General features: G+C 43.1%; 1 protein-coding gene across 1 annotated transcript in view; it reads left to right on the top strand.

The window, feature by feature from the left end:
- Positions 1-22,628, top strand: part of TMEM161B (transmembrane protein 161B) — a 187,246-nt gene that overhangs the window by 12,056 nt on the left and 152,562 nt on the right. The window contains exon 2 of the mRNA XM_030193365.1: positions 15,042-15,145. Within this exon, the coding sequence (XP_030049225.1) occupies positions 15,042-15,145 (104 nt within the window). The remainder of the gene's footprint in view (positions 1-15,041; positions 15,146-22,628) is intronic.

Below are 22,628 nucleotides of genomic sequence, written 5' to 3'. Positions count from 1 at the left end.
ATGTTGGAGGAGTGACGTCAGCAGGTGGTTACAATCCCAGTGACACACATTGGAGCGTTTGAGGAGAATGTTGGAGGAGTGATGTCAGCAGGTGGTTACGAGCCCAGTGAGACACATTGGAATGTTGGAGGAGCAAATTATTATATTAGATTATTATTGTTGTTGTTTTAATGCTATTAATAGTTACCCCTCTATGGATCTAAGTAGACTGTATTTGTAAGAGCTAATTACTGGCAGATAGAGATGTCCTAATTATATATGTAGCCTCCTAATTAGTGAAGGGCCTATAAATTAGAGATTAAGCTAGCGGTGAATTGGAGTTGGGGGTGGGTGAGACGGAATTAAAGTCTAAGCTGAGGTTTCCTGTTCCTCTTAGCTGCGTTTTATACTATTACTATAGTAACTGTAAAAAGAGCCCCCTTAAATGCTAGCCTATAGAACTGTAACAGAGACTTTATATGCTAAGAAAAACTATTCCCTAAACATAAAGAAAGCTATGCCTTATAAGCAGTACAGTGCTAGAAAATGAGAAATGGTTTCCTCTTCTACTATGGTAATAAATAGAAATAAAACAGAGAAAAGAAAATACAATGATATCTTTTTTATTGGAGTAACTTAATACATTTTTAGATTAGCTTTCAAAGGCTCTGTGCATGCTTTAGGGGCCGATTACCGACGGGGATTACAACAGTTTAACAAATCTGTAATGCATTGTACTTTACAATACCGCACTGAACATGTGCGACTTGTTTTTTTGGTGCATTCTTCGTTTTTTCAAATTCGGTAAGCACATTTACGTTTTAGATTTTTTTACGTATGGTTGATGCATCTGGGCCTCAGTTTGCTATAACAGCTTTACAGCAAAGAAACACCACCTGCTGGCCAAATAGGAGAAATACACTTCAGGACATAATTAAAACAGGAAAATATTATACATTTTAGAGGCTTAAAACACACTGTTTCTTCACAGAGTGTTTTTTTTTGTTCATTGGGGAAGGGTATGGGGGGATAGGGAAGGGAGTTGTGGCTAGTAGCGAGCATTGGATTGTTGTATTAGGGGGTACACTGCAGAAACCGCTGTGTTCCCACATGTTGTTCTGCTTGACTTTCACCGTTGCAAATGTTTTGCAGACTGCTGCGTGATTAAAGATGAGTTAAAAATATTTATTCTTAAAAGAGCTATCTTGTAATGTTCCTTGAATTGGTCATGAGATCTCCCAAAAGTTCTTAAGGCTGTGTGCATTTCATGGTTGGTTTCAGTTGCAACACAACCTGGTGGTTCTCCTGCTGGGCATATGGAAGAAGCTTGGGAAGGAGGGTGGAAAGTGTTCAGCATCATAATTGATATGAAGCTTGACAAGTTATGGTGTGCTTTTTCCTCCTGGTTTCTTATTTATTTAAAAAACTTATATACCACCTGTGACAGTGGTTTCCATATAAACATTCACAATCATAAAAACAATATGGAGTGTTTAAAAATGTACTGTATGTTTTCTAGATGAAAATAAGGTTCAAAATACATTTGCAGAATATGAAAAATCTACAGGCGTGTGAAGAGTTTTACAAGCCACTGCAAATTATCTAACTTGCCAGTAAATCTCATTTTCTTTTATTAGCCAGCTGTTTTATGCACTTATATATGATCATGTCCTAGCCAGTTTATAGAATTCTTTCACGATATTACATACACTTGCTTAATTATCTTATTGTGTTTAATTTCTGTATCCTTTCAATAAAAAGATGCAAACTCATAAGCCATTTCTTTTCTTTAAACCCTCCTTCCTCCTAGAAACTCTTTACATTTTTTGTAGTCTCGGGAGCAGAGGAGTAGCCTGGTGGTTAGAGCACCAGTCTTGACATCCAGAGGTGCCTGGTTCAATTCCCACTTCTGCTCCTTGTGACCTTGGGCAAGGCGTGGCCTAGTGGTTAGGGTGGTGGACTTTGGTCCTGGGGAACTGAGGAACTGAGTTCGATTCCCGGCACAGGCAGCTCCTTGTGACTCTGGGCAAGTCACTTAACCCTCCATTGCCTACCGCATTGAGCCTGCCATGAGTGGGAAAGCGCGGGGTACAAATGTAACAAAAAAAAAATCACTTAACCCTCTATTTCCTCAGGTACAAAATTAGATTGTGAGCCCTCCAGGGACAGCCAAATACCCAGTGTACCTGAATGTAACACACTTTGAGCTACTACTGATAAATGCGAGCAAAATCCAAATTAATAATAATAATTTATTTCTTTTTGCCTCTTAGACATTTGCCATCTCTAGTTCAGCTGCTTTTAAATTTGTATTCTTATTTATTAATTCCTTCAGCAAATATTTCTATTTGGCATGCCATAAACATTTTGAGAACCACCGCTCTGTCTGATTGGGTTATATGTCTGTAAGAATTTTTCTCCGTGAACACAGAACAGAAGCATTTGTTTAGCATGTCAACTTTATCTTCATCAGTCTTCACATAGCAGTTCTCGGCTGTTCACACAATGCATTAAAATTTTAAACTTGCGCTAATAATTTTTACATGATTAATTGCGTTATGCTGCTCTCTCCTACCACTGCCCCCCCTCCCCAGTGCTCCTGTAGCTTGTTCTCTCCTACCCGTAGCCATATATGGGCAGCCTTTTCTCTCCTGCCACCCCGCTGTCTGGCATCTCATCCCACCTGCCCGCCCACCACCCTCCGAACTTGCCTTGTACACACGGCAGGATTAAGCACACGCTTCTCCACTTCTCTCTATAACCAGAGCCCTCCCTCTCTAGCATACTGCCTTCTCTGATGAAATTTCCTGTTTCCTGCTGCAGGAATCGGATGCTAGAGAGGGAGGGCTCTGGTTAGAGAGTGTGGGGGGGGGGGGGTGTGAAATGAGATGCCAGAGAGTGCGGTGGCAGTAGAGATAAGGCAGCCGATGTGCGGCGGACAGGAGAGGACAAGCTGCAGGAGCATTGGGGACGGAGGGGGACAGTGGTAGGAGAGAAAAGTATATGTAGGATAGAGGATGAGTCTGAGAGAGTCATGGGCTGGTAGGAAAGAAACGAAAAGGCTGTCGGTATGGGGGGGGGGAGGTGGTAGGAGAGAATGCGGTGCAGCTGGAGAGAAAAACCTGCAGGAGCTCCTGAGGAAGGGAAGGAATGAAATCAGATGGTGCCCATAGAGAGGAGATGGTGTCCACGTGGTGGGAGGAGAGACCGGAGGAGATGTGCCCACAGAGGGGAGAGGAGGAGAGACAGAAGGAGAGAGGAGAGATGGTGGCCATGAATGAAGGGGAAGGGATTGAAACAAGACAGATATAAGGAGGAAGAAAAAAGGCAGAAAGCTGAATGTGAAAGGTATTATAGGAGAAGACATGAAGAAGAGAGGAGGAGAGACAAGAACAGTGAGGAGGCTCTGAAAATAGAGTTCAGAGCACAGACAGAGGAACAGACCCAGAGACAGGGAATATGATTAGAAAAATAAAATCACCGGACAACAAAGGTAAGAGAAATTATTTTATTTTCAGTTTAGTAAAAGAATTTACATGTACAGTCTATATTTTGCACTGTACAGGTGAAAATATGAGGGGGACACTTTATGCGACGAACCACGCGATTAAAATTTTTAATCTCTATCAGTCGTTGCTTAAAAATTTTAATTGGTGAACAGCCCTAAGTCTTAACGATTCCATTTCTTGCCTTCCCCCTTTCCTCAATATATCTGAAAAAGGTCTTGTCTTTTTTTTTTTTTTTTAAGTTCTAGCCTTGTAAGTGACTTCAGAGAAGGCGGACCGATAGATTGTCATTTAATATTATGTGGATTGTAAGAAATTTTGATCCACTTTTCTCAACTGAAAGGGATCCTGAAATAATTTGTAGTGTCGATTGCCTTGTTTCAAATGATTGCTTTTCATTAATTGCTGTACAACAGTTGATCATCTAGTTATAAGGGAAAAAGAACTAACAAATTTTTCTACGTAGCATTACAGTTGAGAACAAAATCAATTAAGGTTAGGCTTTGGTATTTGAATTTTTGATATGTCAAAAGTAGTAAGAGAGAATATTTTTTTAAATTATGTAGCAGAGGAAAATTGCTTCCCAAGTTATTGGAGAATGTCCTTGGACTCTCATGCTACAGAGGGAGTCACTTATCAGGCCTCTTTATTTGACTGTTTACACTTGTGATATTTGCTGTGCATACGTGAACCTGATTTCAGCCTTTTTAATGTCATAGCTTTGACATTGACATCAAGGTAGTAAGCCTTAAATTGGAACTGGTCTTAAACTGAGTAGGGTTTTCAGTAGGTCTCTTGCAGCTGTAAATTACACATGGTTTGTTAGTTTTCCAGAAAGAATACAGTTGAATGAACTGTCTTTCTAGGAGTGTCAGAAAGTCATTTATACTAATTGTGCCTCTTTGGAAACCTGCAGTGCCCCACCTCCCCTTTTTTCTTCCATTTTTAAAACAATGTTTATTGTTTTCTATTTCTTTGGTGGTTAAAGACTCTGCTGGTGGCAGTAGACAATAGCCCATTTAAGCAAAGGAGCTTGTCCTTTAAAGATTAACCAAAGTGTTTTGTCTTTCCAGGAATACAACCAAATGAAAGTTGCAATAGGAAGTCATATGAGAACTGTTACGGATTTACAGGTTTCATTTTAATGCACTGCAGGCTACAAGTTTTTTTTTTTTTTAGTAGTGGGGGTGGAGATGAATAATTAGTTTTATGGTAGCCCTATCAGCCTTTTATTCTGCTTTCCTACTTCCTGAGTTGAGTGCTTTAGTTCATTAAACAGCATGTTACAGGCAGGCTTTTGAGAAAGGGCCATTGCTGCTGTTTTCTGTACTTGCACTGCAGGCCACCAGCACTGACTGACTGAACTTGTATCTGGAGAGTAGAGCTAAAGTAGTTTTTGACTTTGTCTTGACTTAACTACCAAGTGTCTTAGAAATATCCATAAGCGTTTGTATCACGTTATAAAGAAAATGGTGTGGTTGCTGCATTAATCAGGTAAATAAATGACAAGGAAACTGTGAATTAGCTTAGCTCAGAGAGATTATTACTACTGGGTGCTTCTGGTTTGTGACAGAAATAAGACTGTATTCAGCAGTGAAAGCTTGTGTGGGGCACACTATTTCTTTGTAGACCTCAAAGTTTCTTAAGGTTTTCATGCATTCATTTATTTTAAGTATTTATATACTGCTTAGGCATCAGCAGGTTACAGTTTCATTTTACAGGTACTAGGTCTGTCCCTAGTGGGCTCATAATCTCAGTAGTACATTGTACTACTATTGTACCTGGGGCAATGGAGGGTTAAGTGACTTACCCAGGGTCACAGGGAGCTACATAGATGCTAGGAACACCAACAGTTTCAGGATAACTGATACATTCCTCTGTGCTTTTGCAGTTCCATGAGTAGTCACAAATTGACTTCCTCTGTTATGTTAGCTTGGAGAAAACTGGATTCTTTGCAGGCTGTTACCGATTATCTTCCTTTTCTTCCTTCTGGTTAAAGATTTCATATGAGCAGTTAGCTGTGTAATTTCAAACCTTAGCCAGTCCAGTGCATCAGGAGTAATCTGAATAAAATAAAGGCGTGCGCAGTGGAGCATGGCTTATGATTCACAAAGCTCTGTTTTTTACTTTGGCATTAATGCCAGGCCGAATGACGTGGATTGGCATCTACCCACATGTGAGAATATGAAGCCTGTAGTCCTCGGATAATACTTGCTACAGGTAAATATCTTCGCTTTACAGTGAATGATACCCTTGACCATGTGGTTGGCCTTCCATATTTCTTACTTTCAGCCAACTCAGGGGGCAGTTTTCTAAGGCTATTTGCCTGTGCAAATGTTAATTTACCTGGTTAAATTGGCTGTGAGAAAACTGTCCACCCTTTGTGTGGGTACAATTGCATGTCTGGAGACATTTCACAGGGGTGGAGTAGGTCAGGGGAGGCAATATAGCTTGTACTTTAGGATTTTCAAAACTTCAGGCCCTGTTTGCTAAGGCGCGTTAACGTTTTTAACTTGCCTACAATTAGCGTGCGGATTAACCATGTAGGTACCTATAGGGATACTGTAGGCATGTACATTGTTAATGCGCGTTAAAGATGCTAACACGCCTATAACGTGGCTTAGGAAACAGGGCTCTTCATCTGTTGTATGATCCAGAAAATGTACATACAGAGAAAACAGGTTCAGATTTTTTCTAGTATGATTTTCGTAGGCAGTTTTCAAATGGAGAGTATGCTCATAATTGCCCTTATAAACTGGTGCAGAGCCTATGGGTATTTCTAACTATGTGGACATGTTTGAAATGTGCTCCCTTTAAATAGCATTGCATTTTAAGAGGTAGTCTGCAGCCTAGAGGAGTAAATACCCTAGTAAAATTCACTTCACCACTCACCGACCTATTTAATATTGGCCTCTAGGAGCAATATTCAGCAGAATAGGTGAACACATAAACATAGACAAGAAATATATCTTTGTACATTTGATGACAGTGTCTATTTGGATTGAACCATTAGATGTATAGTATCTGTTTAGGGCTAATGTTACTATTTACTATATAAACAATTAATAAAAATTAAAACAACTTCAAACTCAACTGACCCTTACCAAACACTCCACCTGGGCTATATAAATGCCAGATCAGTAGTTAATAAAACAACAATTATAACAGATTGGATTTCAACAGACAACCTCGACCTTCTATTCATCACTGAAACTTGGCTCAACGATCAAAATGACCCCACAATTTTAGACTTATGCCCCCCCAGGTTATAAAATCACTCATTGGACAAGAAAAGGAAAATGAGGAGGAGGTATATCATTAATCCATAAGTCTCAATTCATTATAACAACAACAGCTGAGTCTATAACACCACATCTTTAAATAGCCTCAGTAAGAATCCATCACACTTCCTTGTTCGACCATCTGAATGCTGTACTGTTTTATAGACTACCAGGCAATTGGCACGAATGCCAACCACAACTTAGGGACTTTATATCGAATACCTGTGTAGCTAACTCCAACATACTTATTATAGGGGATATAAACCTACATCTAGATGATCCCAATTCAACCAATGTGTGTGAATGTAAAGAATTCCTTCAACTTTGCAACCTTAATTGGCCAAATATACAAGCAACACATGACAAAGGACACACACTTGATCTCATTACATACAAACTAGCATCAGATCTAAATCTAACTCTAGTAGATACTAAATGGGAAGAAGTGCCTTGGTCAGATCATCATAAATTAAATTTATCCTTACGATGGTGAAGAAAAAGCACACGCCATAACCAAGAATGTACAACCTACACCTCAAGAGGACAAATTGATCCTACAACATTCTGACAACAGCTTTACAAAGACGAATGGACAATACAAACAGAATCAAATAATTATCTCCAAGATTGGGACACTACATAATATAGCACCATTACAAACAAAAACCACCCGAAGAAAAAATTTGATACCTTGGTTTAGTGAAGAAATGAAAAAATTAAAAATTCGGGTTAGGAGATACGAACGAGCATGGAATAAAAGAAAAGATGAACACACATTAAACGCATGGAAACAAATCCAAAAGAAATACAAATATGCTATACGACATGCTAAAAGATCCTACTACAAAATCAAAATTGGACTAGATTACAAAGACACACACAAACTTTTTCTACTAGTGAACAAACTACTAAATACCACCCCAGTCATTACAACTACTACAGATACCCCATCAGCAGAGTCTTGCTAAATACTTTAATGAGAAAATTATTAAGATTCGACTCACATTATCATCTTTTACTGCTGACCACGAAATATTCTTCGATTGCTTGGATCCAACTCCTGGAGAATATCCAGCTGACAGAATCTGGTCTAATTTCACTATCCTCTCTGATGAATCCGTTATGCAAGCGATCAATAAATTTGCTAAGTCCCACTGCAAGCTTGATACATGCCCCAACAACCTAATAAGATTCACCCCTAAATGCTTCATAACAGACCTTACGAAACACCTAAATCATATGTTACAACATGGACTTTTCCCCAATGATAAAGGAAATATATTACTTACACCAATACCTAAGGACATAAAGAAAAAAAGCAAATGATATAACCTATCGCCCAGTAGCATCCATCCCTTTAGCAGTCAAACTAATGGAAGGAATGGTGACCAAACAACTTACCAATTACTTAAACAGGTTCTCAATATTGCATGAGTCACAATCAGGATTTAGATCTAACCACAGCACAGAAACTGTGCTAATCACTCTCCTTTCCAAATTTAAGCAGACAATTGCAACTGGAGACAACGTACTTCTCCTGCAATTCGACATGTCCAGTGCGTTTGATATGGTTAACCTTGAAATACTGCTAAACATCTTAGAAAACTTTGGAATTACAGGAAACATACTTAACTGGTTCAAAGGCTTCTTAACAACAAGAATGTATCAAGTAATATCAAATTCAACTATATCATCACCTTGGAAACCGGAATGTGGAGTTCCTCAAGGATCACCACTCTCGCCGACCCTCTTTAATCTCATGATGACACCATTAGCCAAGACGTTGTTCAACCAAGACCTTAATCCTTTTATTTACGCAGATGATGTCATGATCTACTTCCCATTTAAACATGACCTGGCAGAATTTACTAAATAAATCAACGACAGCTTTCATATTATGAATTCATGGGCGGATACTTTTCAACTGAAACTCAATGCAGACAAAACACAATGTCTCATTCTCTCATTGCAACATAACAAATACAAGCCCAGTCATTTAAATATCCCAAACTTTACCCTTGCTGTCTCAGAAAGTCTGAAAATTCTAGGAGTTACAATTGATCGAAACCTTACATTAGAGAACCATGCGAAAAACACAACAAAGAAAATGTTTCACTCAATGTGGAAACTCAGAAGAATAAAACCTTTTTTCCCCCAAGAGAAACATTCTGCAGACTGGTACAATCATTGGTCCTATGCCAACTAGACTATTGTAATGCTATCTATGCCGGGTGCAAAGAACAAATTATTTAAAAACTTCAGACTGCACAAAACATGGCAGCCAGACTCATATTTGGCAAAATGAAATATGAAAACGCCAGACCCTTAAGAGAAAACTTACACTGGCTTCCATTAAAATAACGCATTGCATTCAAGGTTTGTACCCTGGTTCATAAGATCATACATGGTGAAGCTCTGGGATATATGTCAGGCCTCATAGACCTACCAACCAGGAACTCTACTAGCTCATCTCGTACGTTCCTGAAACTACATTATCCCAACTGTAAAGGACTAAAATATAAACTAACATATGTATCTAGTTTTTCCTACATAGCCATGCAAATCTGGAATGAATTACAAAAAACCATAAAAACCAATTTATTCAAGAAAGCTTACCATAATAACGTACCCTAATTGTCAATTAACAAGATGTACACTGGACTTTCACTATGTAATTCTTTATTTCCTATCGCTCATACTAATTTTGAAGTTTAATATTTATGATTGTTTCAAACTAAGTTATCCCGATTTTTATTATAAGATTAACTTTCCTTCCTGAATACTTATTCCATTCTGTCTCCTCTACCTTAAGTATGTATTTCTTTTTTTTTCCGGAACTGGTAATCACCATTACGGAAATATGTAAGCCACATTGAGTCTGCAAATAGGTGGGAAAATGTGGGATACAAATATTGTAAATAAATAAATGTATGTACTTATGAATATTTGGTAGCTGTATTTGGGGTTTTTGTTGTTTCCGTTTTGAAGACTTTAAAAACTTGCCTCTTCTCTCTAGTCTATCCTGCTCACTCTTAAAACTTATTTCTGTCCTTTCTAACAGCATGTTTTTTTTTGTAAACTGCTTTGAAACCATCTTTGGCAAAAAGCGGTATATCAACACTTTGTAAATAAATAAAAATAAATTTCACAGCACTTCATAAGATTGTGACCCCTGAGGCAGGTGACCTTTGCCAAAACACGGCTCCATGTTGGGTCTGTTCAGTTGTGGTACTTTATCAATAAACTCTTGTTTTGTACCTCCCTTTTGGTTCCTTGTGGATTTGCCATTGTCCTGCCCTACTTTCTTTCTCTTTGGACTTCTATTTACGTAGGGTTTTTCTCTGGTTCTGACTGTGGGTTTTATAAAGTTGCTGCATTTTATTTTTATTGTATGATATTGTACTCGCCAAGGACAAGCAAGCCTTTGTATTCTCACAGCTGTGTGATGCCATCTGATGGAGCCCATGCGGACGCTGACTTGCAAGACTAAGAACTTTCTAGTAGTGTCCCTCCACGCATGTGCTGGTGCCGTCCCGCCGACTACACGAGCATGGGTCCAGATCCCTCAGTCATATACAATAGCTAAAGGATACAGCTCATGCTTCTCTCCTTCCCTTATCCTTTGCTAACCTTTCTTCTTTTTCTGATGTCACAGAGAAGAAAACTATTCACTTTCTTTCCTGCTCCAAACTCACTATTTGTTCTCTGCTCCTTGGATCATCTCTTCTGCAGTTTTTTTTGTATCTGTCTCGAACCTCATCTCGATCCTATTGTATGTTTTGCTGCCTTTACACTTCTTCTCTGGACCCTGTTAACTTTCTTCTGCTGTTTACATGCAAACCATTTGAATGGATTGTTTACTTCTGCTGCTTTGACATTCTTGCAACCAAGGCAAGTCTACCTTCCTCATTTTTTTCCACTAAAGTTTTCATAGCTGTGGCCAAGGGCTGCCCTTGAATCTTCATCCTTTTTGATACTGTTAATCGGGCCGTGGATGGTGGATACAACTTGACAGCTGTCCTAAGATAAGTGTAAGATTAATGCAACTTAGTGCCTCTAAGATTTAAGCATCAGGCTCAAGTGTGAAGTGATAATTTAAGAGGTTTTTAGCCCTTGATGATTCCGAGGTGGCTCCCTTAAAGTTGGCTGTCCAACATAGTTCTCCTTGGTAATTGAGGCTTTTTCCTCACTTAAACTATGCATCACTCATAACTATCATTATTTGGATGTCAGTTATATACTTTATCGTTTACAATGGAAGATATCAGAGGTAGAGAATTACATTGTATTATAAGCAGTGATAATAAAGTTATAGTTAAGGTGAACATTGGATAAAGAGTTACATTTGATTTGAATGTTAGGTAAAGGGTTATATTTGAGATGGGGTTAGAAAGGGAGTTACCTTTAGGATAAGTAGGTGATTATAGTGATTGCTTCAATGGCAGAGAATGTGATGGGGAAACAGGTGATCGAGGGAGTTCTGTTTGGTTGGATCTAAGTGGGGTGGGAGCAGGTAATCGAGGGAAAGTTCCTGTTCAGTTGGATCTAAGTGGTTGGAGGTTAGGTTATATGTTGTGGGGTAGAATTGGGTATTTAGTTGGTTTGATCATGATTAGTGGGAGGGGGATTGGTGTTTATGTCGGTGGGGTGGTTGGCTCATTTCAGTTGGGTGAAGTTGATACACTTTTGTTGTCTATGGTTAGGAACGTCTTGAACAGGTATATCTTGAGGTGTTTCCTAAAGATGGTGTGGGGAGTTAGGGACCTTAGTGATTTTGGTAGTGCGTTCCACATCTTGGTGCCTAGGTAGGGGAAGTTTGCAGAGTGCACAGACTTGTAGATGAGTCTGTAACAGCTGGGGTAGTGAAGTGTCAAATAATTCCTCACCTCTAGTGAGTTCTTAAGGGGTAGGGTGATCATGTCTGAGAAGTATGCTGGCGCTTCGCCGTGAATTTTGAGCCAGACCATGGTACAAAGTTTGACGGTTATGGGGGCTTTGATTGAGAGCCAGTGTAATGCTTGTAGTAGAGGGGTGGCTCTTTCGTATTTTGGTTTTCTGAAGATGAGTCTGCTGTATTTTGAACTGTTTGGAGACTCTTTATGACTTGCTCTTTACATCCTGAGTAGAGTGTGTTGCAGTAGTCTAGGTATGTGAGAACAGTGGATTGCACAAAATACTTTAGTTGGGAAGTTGTTTCTGATTCTCCTCAGTTTTCCACATTATATGGACTGAGTTTGTAGCAACTTTTGTAACCTAGGGTTCGCGTGACAGTTTTGGATTCAGTGATTACTCCCAGTAATTTTAAGTTATCCGAGAGGCGATAAGAGGTCCCATTGATGTTTGTTATGTGTGGTGGTTTGTTTGTATGGTGCTGTTATTACCAGGAATTGGGTCTTGTCTCTATTGAGTTTGAGCTTGAAGGCGGTGGCCCAGTTCTGTGCTGATGCTTCTTTTGATTGTCTCTGACATATCTTTAATGTCGTTTTCGAATGGGGTATAGTCATGTCGTTGGCATAGATGAATGGGTTGAGGCATTGAATGTCGTGTCTTGGCTAGAGGAGTCATTATGATGTTGAAGCGTATTGGGGAAATTGAGGATCCTTGTGGGACTCTGGATTGTGCTTTCTATGTGGAGGATAGTTCATTTTTCATTTTGACTTGGTATGTTCTCTTGGACAGGAATTTCTCGAACCATTAGAGTACTGCTCCACTTATGTTGATCTTGTCTAGTATTCATATTAGGGTCTGGTGGTCGACCATGTTGAAGACCGAGGACATGTCAAATTGTAGTAGTGGTGTGTTCTGCCTTGACTAATTTCTCTTCTGAAGTTGGCGATGAGTGCTGTTAGTGTTTCTGTTCTGTGATAAGATCTAAATCCTGATTGAGAGTTGTGGAGTATTGAGAAGTTGTGCAGGCATTCTGTGAGTTGCTTATTGACAATGCTTTCTAAGAGTTTGGCAGTGAGTGGTGTGGAGGCCACTGGCATGTAATTTTTGACGTCACTTTTGCTTGACTTAGGATGATGATACCGTTCTCCACAGGGAAGATGCCTGCGGTTAGTAGGTCATCTAGGTAGGCTGTGATGCTTTCTAGGAATTGTGCAGGAGGTTCCTTTAGAAGTTAACTGGAGCAGATGTCAATGAGCAATGTGATTTGGTTGCTTTGAGAAGTAGTTGCCTAATTAGTGTCATATGTGGGGGTGAGGAGGACAATCAAGATCGGTCCTTGATGAATGGCTCTTTACTTCTGGTGAGTTCATTTAAGTACAGTTCTAAGTTCGGGTTTCATTTAAGTACAGTTCTAAGTTCGGGTTATCTTTCTGGAAGGAGGCTTTCGATGATGTTATTTTGTCCTTGAAATAGTTAACAAGTTCTTGTGCTCCTGGAGAGTTTTCTGATTCGGATGTCTGGTGGTCTGTGGTTAGAAATGAGTTAATTATGCTGTAGTTTTTGTGTGTGTGTTTGTTTGTTTGTAATCTGATCAGATTATGTGCCTTCAGTGGTTGAATTTGATTGTTCTAAATTTCGCTTTGTATTGGCTGAGATTTAATTTCCAGTTCATTTTGTTTTTGTTTGTTTTGTGTTTTTGCCATAGCCTTTCTAGTTTTCTGCATTCTCTTTTGAGTTCTTTGCGTTGGTTGTTATACCATGGGTTCACCTTGGTTTTGACCATTTTCAGAGGTGATATGTTGAGCACTGTCGGGCATCTGGCCTCCCAGGATGTTGGGATTAGTGAGGAATTGTCAGGTGGTGACCAGGGCTTGGAATAAATGTTGTTCCAGAAAGTTTCATTGTTGATTTTGTAATGGGATACATGGATTATGTTGGTAGTTGTGGTTTGGGAGGAGGCTTCTTTCCAGTTGAGGGTTGCGAAAAGTTTGAAGTGGTCGGACCACTGTGTTTCTTCCCATTTTATGTCATTGTACATTATGTGGTGAGCTTCTGTGAATTTATAGGGTATTAAGTCGAGTGTGTGGGTTGGTTGAGAGGATGGGTATTGGAAGTTCCATTGTTGAAGGAAATTGTGACATTCTTCAGTGTTTGTGTTGTTCGTGTCTTCTAGGTGTATGTTTAGATCTCCGAGTAGTAGTATGTTTGAGTGGGATATGCATGTGTTGGAGATGAAGTTGGTGAGATCTTGATGGGATTCTGTCCATTTTCCAGGTGTTCTGTAGAAGAGGATGAAGCACAATTAATCTTGGAGTGTGTTGTCTTGTATTGTGCAGGATAGTATTTTGAGTTGAAGAGAGCTGAATTTGGAGATTTCCAGCCTGCATACTTGATATCTTGCAGCACTGTATGGTCTTTAATAAGTTAATGCATCTTGCTTCTTCTCTGGTAGTTTTCACATCCTGACTGAAATCCTACCTTCTTGAAATTGCTTTAACATCCCAAATCCTTGATTATTCTAGGTCTTAACCTTGCATTAAATACGTTTTTTATTGAAATAGTTAAGTACTTACTAGAAATGTGGCTTGTTTGTTGCAAATAGTCACTTCTTTGTAGAGTTTAGTCCTCCCTGTGTATCAGGACAGTAGTGTGCACATGTAGTACCACTATAGACTCCAGCCACCATTTATCATGGTTGTTCATGGGAGCCAAAAAAAGATGATCTTACTTTGCCCATTAGGCTGTTGAGATTATTAGCTAGTTGCATACTTAAGTGGGAGCTTTTGAAGGGGAATAGAAAGAAATTTCAGTTTGTTTCATCTAATGCAGTGCTTTGCTAAAAGCAAAGCTGCACCTATCAAATACTTTGTGGTATTTTAAAACTTCTTATGGCAACTTAATACTGTTTGGCATAATGTTTTCAACGTGATGCTTTTCTCTGTTTTTGTTTTCTTCCATTTTGAGAGAAGCTGTGTTTTGAAGTGTACTAGACAGCACACTGAATCCAACTGGTCTGTGTTGCCAGAAGAGATTTCCTAGCTCATGTATAAGCCAATTAGAAATTGACATATTAGACTCTGTTCTATTTAAATGGCTACTGTAAAACTTGAAGGATAACTGTGGAGTGATTGTGTTACTGAAATAATGTTATTTTAAAGTAAATTCATTGATAAAGGGAATTTCATGTCATATGTGTCCTTAAGTTTCATTTTGGACTTTTATATCTGTCACAGATAAAAGATTTAAAATGTACTTGTAGAAATATTTTGTACATAATTATATCATATATTTGTGTAGCTGGGACATATGTGCAAACATGTACTCTTGTGACCATACCTCAGCATGTTAACATTGACTGAATTCTTTGAACCGTTTTCTTCTCTAGGGTCTGATTGGCGTACAGCTGGTGGTCACCATGGTGATGGCCAGTGTCATGCAGAAGATCATACCACATTATTCCCTTGCTCGCTGGCTTCTCTGTAACGGCAGGTAAGATCAAACTAAACCTCCTGGTACCTGAAAAAGAAACTACCAGATCCCCGGTTTTATTTCTGCTTTACAGTGTCAGTTGACACATTCCCAAACCTCCTTCCAGGATGTCATTTTGAACATTTCAGAAGCTGAAGTATAAGTTTGTGCCCTAGCTAGGCTGCTGCAAATTTTACATAACTTGGGGGATCTTTAACAGTGTTAGTGTTAACTGTTAGTAAAAGAGCTCCTTGGTTTCAGTTATATCACTTCTTGCTTGTCTATCTGTAGCAATTTGTGTTTTTCAAGATGTAGTTCAGCACAGCTGAAAATTGTCTTGATTATGTTAAATCTTATGCTGTTATACCTATGCATTGCAGTACAAGCTTGGAAGGACACAAATGAAAATCTCCAAGTGACTAAAGGCCATCTAAGAAACAGTCTGCTCTCCCAAAGAGCCAATAAGAGGGAAATGCACTGAACAGCTGTTACGTGACTGACTTAACAGATTACTAGTGAATTGGCAGGGAAGAGTATCTATTTCTTTTGATTTTTAATAATAATTTTGCTCAAAAAGTAAATGTCAGGGCTAGAAAAATCCCAGGCAACAGGTTGACATTGGCTTGGGACTAGGAGGAGCCATCCTTGTTGTGGTGGGCTCTGGCCTAAGAAGGATACTGATGGTTAGTACTTAGAGAGGAGTTGTAAGACTTGGGACTGTTCTCTGCCAGTATAGAACAGAGGTTGGATGGGTGCAGAAAGAAAATTACAAATAGACAAAAAAAAAATCTATACCAAAACAAAAATAGAAAAACGAAGGCAACCAAAAAAAAAAAAAATGATCAAACATAAAAGAAAAGTCTCCCCCCCCCCCCCCCCAAAAAAAAAAAAAAGCAGCAGCAACATGAAAAATGATTCCAGGGAAAATTAATCTACTACTCTGATTCCTAAAAACAATTTTGTCTGTTACCTGAGTTTCCCAGATATTTTTCCCATCCTCCGTAAAATATTGGTGGTCTCTACATCCAAAGCAGTAATATTTTAACATGGCAGTGGTGTCCTGGAGTGAGTCACCAAGGACCTATTTAATAAATAATGTATTTCTTGTGAATTCCTTGACAGCAGGTCTCCAGACTACTTATACTACTTCTGTGTTTTCTTTTTCTGAAGTTTTTATGACATTTCTTTATTATGGAAACCTTGGTAGTTCAGGTATTTATGCAGAAGCTTATAGTTGTGTCATATTTCCAAGTTGTTTTTTTTTTTTTATTCCCTTGTTAAAAAAAGGGAAGACAACCAATATTTTGGAACCATTCTGCCCTTTTCTAGAGAACTGAAGGAGTCAGAATTGCACTAAAAGTTGGATTAGGAGCATATGAATTCTGTCTAGGAATTTTAAGGCAGTTCACTGTTATACCAGATCCTACAAGAAAAGGTAATGATTATAGGGGCGATAAGATTTGTGTAAAATTTTAATAATTGGTACAGCCAAAATATAAAGTTACTTTGACCCATCTAACAACATCCTGTTTCTTTTATCTGACTAGTTTTTTCAGTTTTATCACAGAAATGTTTCTGACTACCTTAGGGGCCCTTTTACTAAGCTGTGTTAGGTGCTAACACATGTCTAATGCAGCTTAAAATGGTATCCCGCAGGACCAGCTCAGGCATCCTTCAGTAACTGCCATATGTGTGTGCGGTAACCACGTGCTAAAATATATATATATATATTTTTTTTTTTTTTTTTTTGAGGGGGTGTGTCGGGAGGCAGTGAGTGGGCACTTTTGCACTAAACAATGCATCTACATTAGTGCAGGAGTACCATGTAAACCCTTACCTCATACAAAATGGGTAGTGGTAAGTGCCCACACAGTAATTTTCTTTTAAAGGCTGTGTGCTGACAGCAACATTATCACAGGCCATTAATACAAAAAATAGAAAATCGCTCATTTTACAGCCACGGTAAAAATGGTTAGCACACTTGCAAAAACCCGCATAAGGATGCCCTAAGGCCGCTTTTTAATGCAGCTTAGTAAAAAGACCCCTTAATGTGAAACTTGTAAGAAATTAAGGGGCCTTTTTACTAAGTGGTGGTAAAAGGGAACCTGCACTAGCATCAGCGGGTGTTTTTGACATGTTATGAGGCCCCCTTTTACCGCAGTGGTTAAAGGCTATCTCATTTTTTTGAAAAGAAATGGCCGTGCAGTAAGTGAACCACTTAACTGCACGTCTATTTTAGGAGGGAGCACTTACTGCCACCCATTGAGGTGGCAGTAAGGGCTCCTGCGCTAACCCGGCAGTAACTGGACAGTGAGCGGTAGTGCCTAATTACCGCTGGGTAAACAGAAGCGCTACAAAAATGGCATGCGCTGGGGTGGGAACTACAGCCGGGCAGCTGCAGTAGCCCGGTGGTAGTTCTGTTTGGCAGTTCCTGTTTGGTGTGTGGTAAGTCGGCGGTGGGCTTACTGCCACTTAGTAAAAGGGCCCCTCAGTCGTCTTAGAAGACGGGGTAGCTTGTTTCTGGTATACTCCTATCTGTCTGTTTCTTGTTATCAACAGCAGATGAATCTAGATTCTCCGAGGACAAGCAGGCTGCTTGTTCTCACGACTGGGTGACGTCCGCGGCAGCCCCCACCAACCGGAAAAGCTTCGCGGGACGGTCGGCCTGTCTGACCCGGTTCCTCGTGACCGAGGGGGATCGTCCTCCTCCTCCTCCATACCTCCCGGCGCCGGTGACGTGCATCGCAAGAAGAATAAGAAGCGTCGTCACCGGTCGCCCTCGCATCCGGACATCGGAGAGGAGGCGACGCCGAAGCGTCCACGTCGAGAGGAGAGGTCCCCGTCGGTTGTGGAGGTACCGACGCGACAGGGTCCCGGCACTTCGGTGCCGTCTCCTGGCCCCCACCAGATTCTGGCACCGACACCCCTACCGGCCCCACCGCCTTTCCCGGCAGCGGGCCTGGACGAGTGCCTCAGAGCCATCCTTCCAGGGATCCTGGAAGGGCTGATGCGCCATGCTGTGCCGGCGCCGGGGGTGCTTGCGCCCTCGGCGCCGATGACTGTGGCGCCAGCGAGCTCTAGCCCGGCGCCGGGGGCATCGACACCGCCGCCGCTTGCGGCGCCGGTCTCGACCGCCACGCAGGTGGAGTCCCCGTCGACGTCGATGGAGGGAGCTTCGTCCCCGCCGGCGCGGGAGTCCACCGCTCGACGACACCGAGGCCTCGGTGCCTCGACGTCGAGCCGGGCCTGGTTCAGGACTCAGCTACATGAGCTTATGTCCGATACCGAGGATGAGGCCTCGTGGGGGGAAGAGGAGGACCCTAGATATTTCTCCTCAGAGGAGTCTACGGGCCTTCCCTCGGACCCCATGCCTTCACCGGAGAGGAAGCTCTCACCTCCTGAGAGTCTCTCCTTTGCCTCCTTTGAGCGGGATATGTCTATCAGCATTCCCTTCCCAGTGGTCTCTGTGGAAGAGCCGAGGGCTGAGATGCTCGAGGTCCTCGACTATCCATCACCACCTAGAGAGTCCTCCACGGTACCGCTGCACAATGTCCTCAAGGAGACACTGCTTCGGAACTGGATGCGACCGTTAACTAATCCCACCATTCCCAAGAAAGCAGAGTCCCAGTACAGGATCCACTCTGACCCAGAGTTAATGCGGCCACAATTGCCCCATGACTCGGCGGTCGTGGATTCTGCTCTCAAGAGGGCACGGAGTTCGAGGGATACCGCCTCGGCGCCCCCGGGGCGGGAGTCTCGCACTCTGGACTCGTTTGGGAGGAAGGCCTACCAATCCTCCATGCTCGTGACCCGCATCCAGTCATACCAGCTCTATATGAGCATCCACATGCGGAACAATGTGAAGCAACTGGCGGACCTGGTCGATAAGCTCCCGCCGGAGCAGTCCAGGCCTTATCAGGAGGTGGTCAGGCAGCTGAAGGCGTGCAGAAAGTTCCTGTCCAGGGGTATTTTTGACACCTGTGACGTGGCATCTCGTGCTGCGGCCCAAGGTATAGTGATGCGCAGGCTCTCATGGCTGCGTGCCTCTGACCTGGACAACCGCACCCAGCAGAGACTGGCCGACGTCCCTTGCCGGGGGGATAACATTTTTGGTGAGAAGGTCGAGCAGCTGGTGGACCAACTGCATCAGCGGGAAACCGCCCTCGACAAGCTCTCCCACCGGGCGCCTTCAGCATCCACCTCAACAGGTGGACGTTTTTCCCGGGCCCGGCAGGCTGCACCCTATTCTTTTGCAAGGCGTAGGTACAACCAGCCGGCCCGAAGGCCTCGTCAGGCACAGGGACAGACCCAGCGTGCTCGTTCTCGTCAACAGCGTGCGCCTAAGCAGCCCCCTGCGCCTCCACAGCAAAAGCCGGGGACGGGCTTTTGACTGGATCCACGGGAACATAGCCGCCCTCAAAGTGTCCGTACCGGACGATCTGCCGGTCGGAGGGAGGTTAAAATTTTTTCACCAAAGGTGGCCTCTCATAACCTCCGACCAGTGGGTTCTCCAAATAGTGCGGTGCGGATACGCCCTGAATTTGGCCTCCCTGCCACCAAATTGTCCTCCGGGAGCTCAATCCTTCAGCTCCCATCACAAGCAGGTACTTGCAGAGGAACTCTCCGCCCTTCTCAGCGCCAATGCGGTCGAGCCCGTACCACCCGGGCAGGAAGGGCAGGGATTCTATTCCAGGTACTTCCTTGTGGAAAAGAAAACAGGGGGGATGCGTCCCATCCTAGACCTGAGAGGCCTGAACAAATTCCTGGTCAAAGAAAAGTTCAGGATGCTTTCCTTGGGCACCCTTCTGCCAATGATTCAGAAAAACGATTGGCTATGTTCCCTGGATTTAAAGGACGCATATACTCACATCCCGATACTGCCAGCTCACAGACAGTATCTCAGATTCCGCCTGGGCGCACGGCACTTTCAGTATTGTGTGCTGCCCTTTGGGCTCGCCTCTGCCCCACGAGTGTTTACAAAGTGCCTCGTGGTGGTAGCGGCGTACCTTCGCAAGCTGGGAGTGCACGTGTTCCCATATCTCGACGATTGGCTGGTCAAGAACACCTCGGAGGCAGGAGCCCTCCGGTCCATGAAGTGCACTACTCAACTCCTGGAGCTGCTGGGGTTTGTGATAAATTACCCAAAGTCCCATCTCCAGCCAACTCAGTCTCTGGAATTCATAGGAGCTCTGCTGAATACCCAGATGGCTCAGGCCTTCCTTCCCGAAGCGAGGGCCAACAATCTCCTGTCCCTGGCTTCCCAGACCAGAGCGTCTCAGCAGGTCACAGCTCGGCAGATGTTGAGACTTCTGGGTCATATGGCCTCCACAGTTCATGTGACTCCCATGGCTCGTCTTCACATGAGATCTGCTCAATGGACCCTAGCTTCCCAGTGGTTTCAGGCCACTGGGAATCTAGAAGATGTCATCCGCCTCTCCACCAGTTGCCGCACTTCACTGCTCTGGTGGACCATCCGGACCAATTTGACCCTGGGACGTCCATTCCAAATTCCGCAGCCCACGAAAGTGATGACGACGAATGCATCTCGCCTGGGGTGGGGAGCTCATGTCGATGGGCTTCACACCCAGGGTCTGTGGTCCTTCCAGGAAAAGGATCTGCAGATCAACCTCCTGGAGCTCCGAGCGATCTGGAACGCACTGAAGGCTTTCAGAGATCGGCTGTCCTGCCAAATTATCCAAATTCGGACAGACAATCAGGTTGCAATGTATTACACCAACAAGCAGGGGGGCACCGGATCTCGCCCCTTGTGTCAGGAAGCCATGGGCATGTGGCGCTGGGCTTGCCAGTTCGGCATGCTCCTTCAAGCCATGTACCTGGCAGGTGTAAACAACAGTCTGGCCGACAGACTGAGCAGAGTCATGCAACCGCACGAGTGGTCGCTCCATTCCAGAGTGGTACGCAAGATCTTCCGAGAGTGGGGCACCCCCTCGGTGGACCTTTTCGCCTCTCAGACCAACCACAAGCTGCCTTTGTTCTGTTCCAGACTTCGGGCACACGGCAGACTGGCGTCGGATGCCTTTCTCCTCCATTGGGGGACCGGCCTCCTGTATGCTTATCCTCCCATACCTTTGGTGGGGAAGACCTTACTGAAGCTCAAGCAAGACCATGGCACCATGATTCTGATCGCGCCCTTTTGGCCCCGTCAGATCTGGTTCCCTCTCCTTCTGGAATTGTCCTCAGAAGAACCGTGGAGATTGGAGTGTTTTCCGACTCTCATCTCGCAGAACGACGGAGCGTTGCTGCACCCCAACCTTCAGTCCCTGGCTCTCACAGCCTGGATGTTGAGGGCGTAGACTTCACTGCGTTGGGTCTGTCTGAGGGTGTCTCCCGTGTCTTGCTTGCCTCTAGGAAGGATTCCACTAAAAAGAGTTAATTTTTCAAGTGGAGGAGGTTTGTCGTTTGGTGTGTGAGCAAGGCCCTAGAACCTCGTTCTTGCCCTGCACAGAACCTGCTTGAATACCTTCTGCACTTATCGGAGTCTGGCCTCAAGACCAACTCAGTAAGGAATCACCTTAGTGCGATTAGTGCTTACCATTATCGTGTGGAAGGTAAAGCCATCTCTGCAGAGCCTTTAGTCGTTCGATTCATGAGAGGCTTGCTTTTGTCAAAGCCCCCTATCAAGCCTCCTACAGTGTCATGGGATCTCAACGTCGTCCTCACCCAGCTGATGAAACCTCCTTTTGAGCCACTGAATACCTGCCATCTGAAGTATTTGACCTGGAAGGTCATTTTCTTGGTGGCAGTTACTTCAGCTCGTAGGGTCAGTGAGCTTCAAGCCCTAGTAGCTCATGCTCCATATACCAAATTTCATCACAACAGAGTAGTGCTCCGCACCCACCCAAAGTTCCTGCCGAAGGTGGTGTTGGAGTTCCATCTTAACCAGTCAATTGTCTTGCCAACATTCTTCCCCAGGCCGCATACCCGCCCTGCTGAACGTCAGTTGCACACATTGGACTGCAAGAGAGCATTGGCCTTCTACTTGGAGCGGACACAACCCCACAGACAGTCCGCCCAATTGTTTATTTCTTTCGACCCTAACAGGCTAGGGGTCGCTGTCAGGAAACGCACCATCTCTAATTGGCTAGCAGATTGCATTTCCTTCACTTACGCCCAGGCTGGGCTGGCTCTTGAGGGTCATGTCACGGCTCATAGTGTTAGAGCCATGGCAGCGTCAGTGGCCCACTTGAAGTCAGCCACTATTGAAGAGATTTGCAAGGCTGCGACGTGGTCATCTGTCCACACATTCACATCTCATTACTGCCTCCAGCAGGATACCCGACGCGACAGTCGGTTCGGGCAGTCGGTGCTGCAGAATCTGTTTGGGGTGTAAATCCAACTCCACCCTCCAGGACCCGCATTTATTCTGGTCAGGCTGCACTCTCAGTTAGTTGTTCTTCGTAGGTCAATTTCTGTTGTATCCTCGCCGTTGCGAGGTTCAATTGACCTGGGTTCTTGTTTTGAGTGAGCCTGAGAGCTAGGGATA

This window comes from Microcaecilia unicolor, chromosome 2 (assembly GCF_901765095.1).
Source record: "Microcaecilia unicolor chromosome 2, aMicUni1.1, whole genome shotgun sequence".
NCBI classification, from domain to species: domain Eukaryota; kingdom Metazoa; phylum Chordata; class Amphibia; order Gymnophiona; family Siphonopidae; genus Microcaecilia; species Microcaecilia unicolor.
Note: the sequence above shows the minus strand (reverse complement) of the source record. Positions and strands in the feature narration are given on the sequence as shown.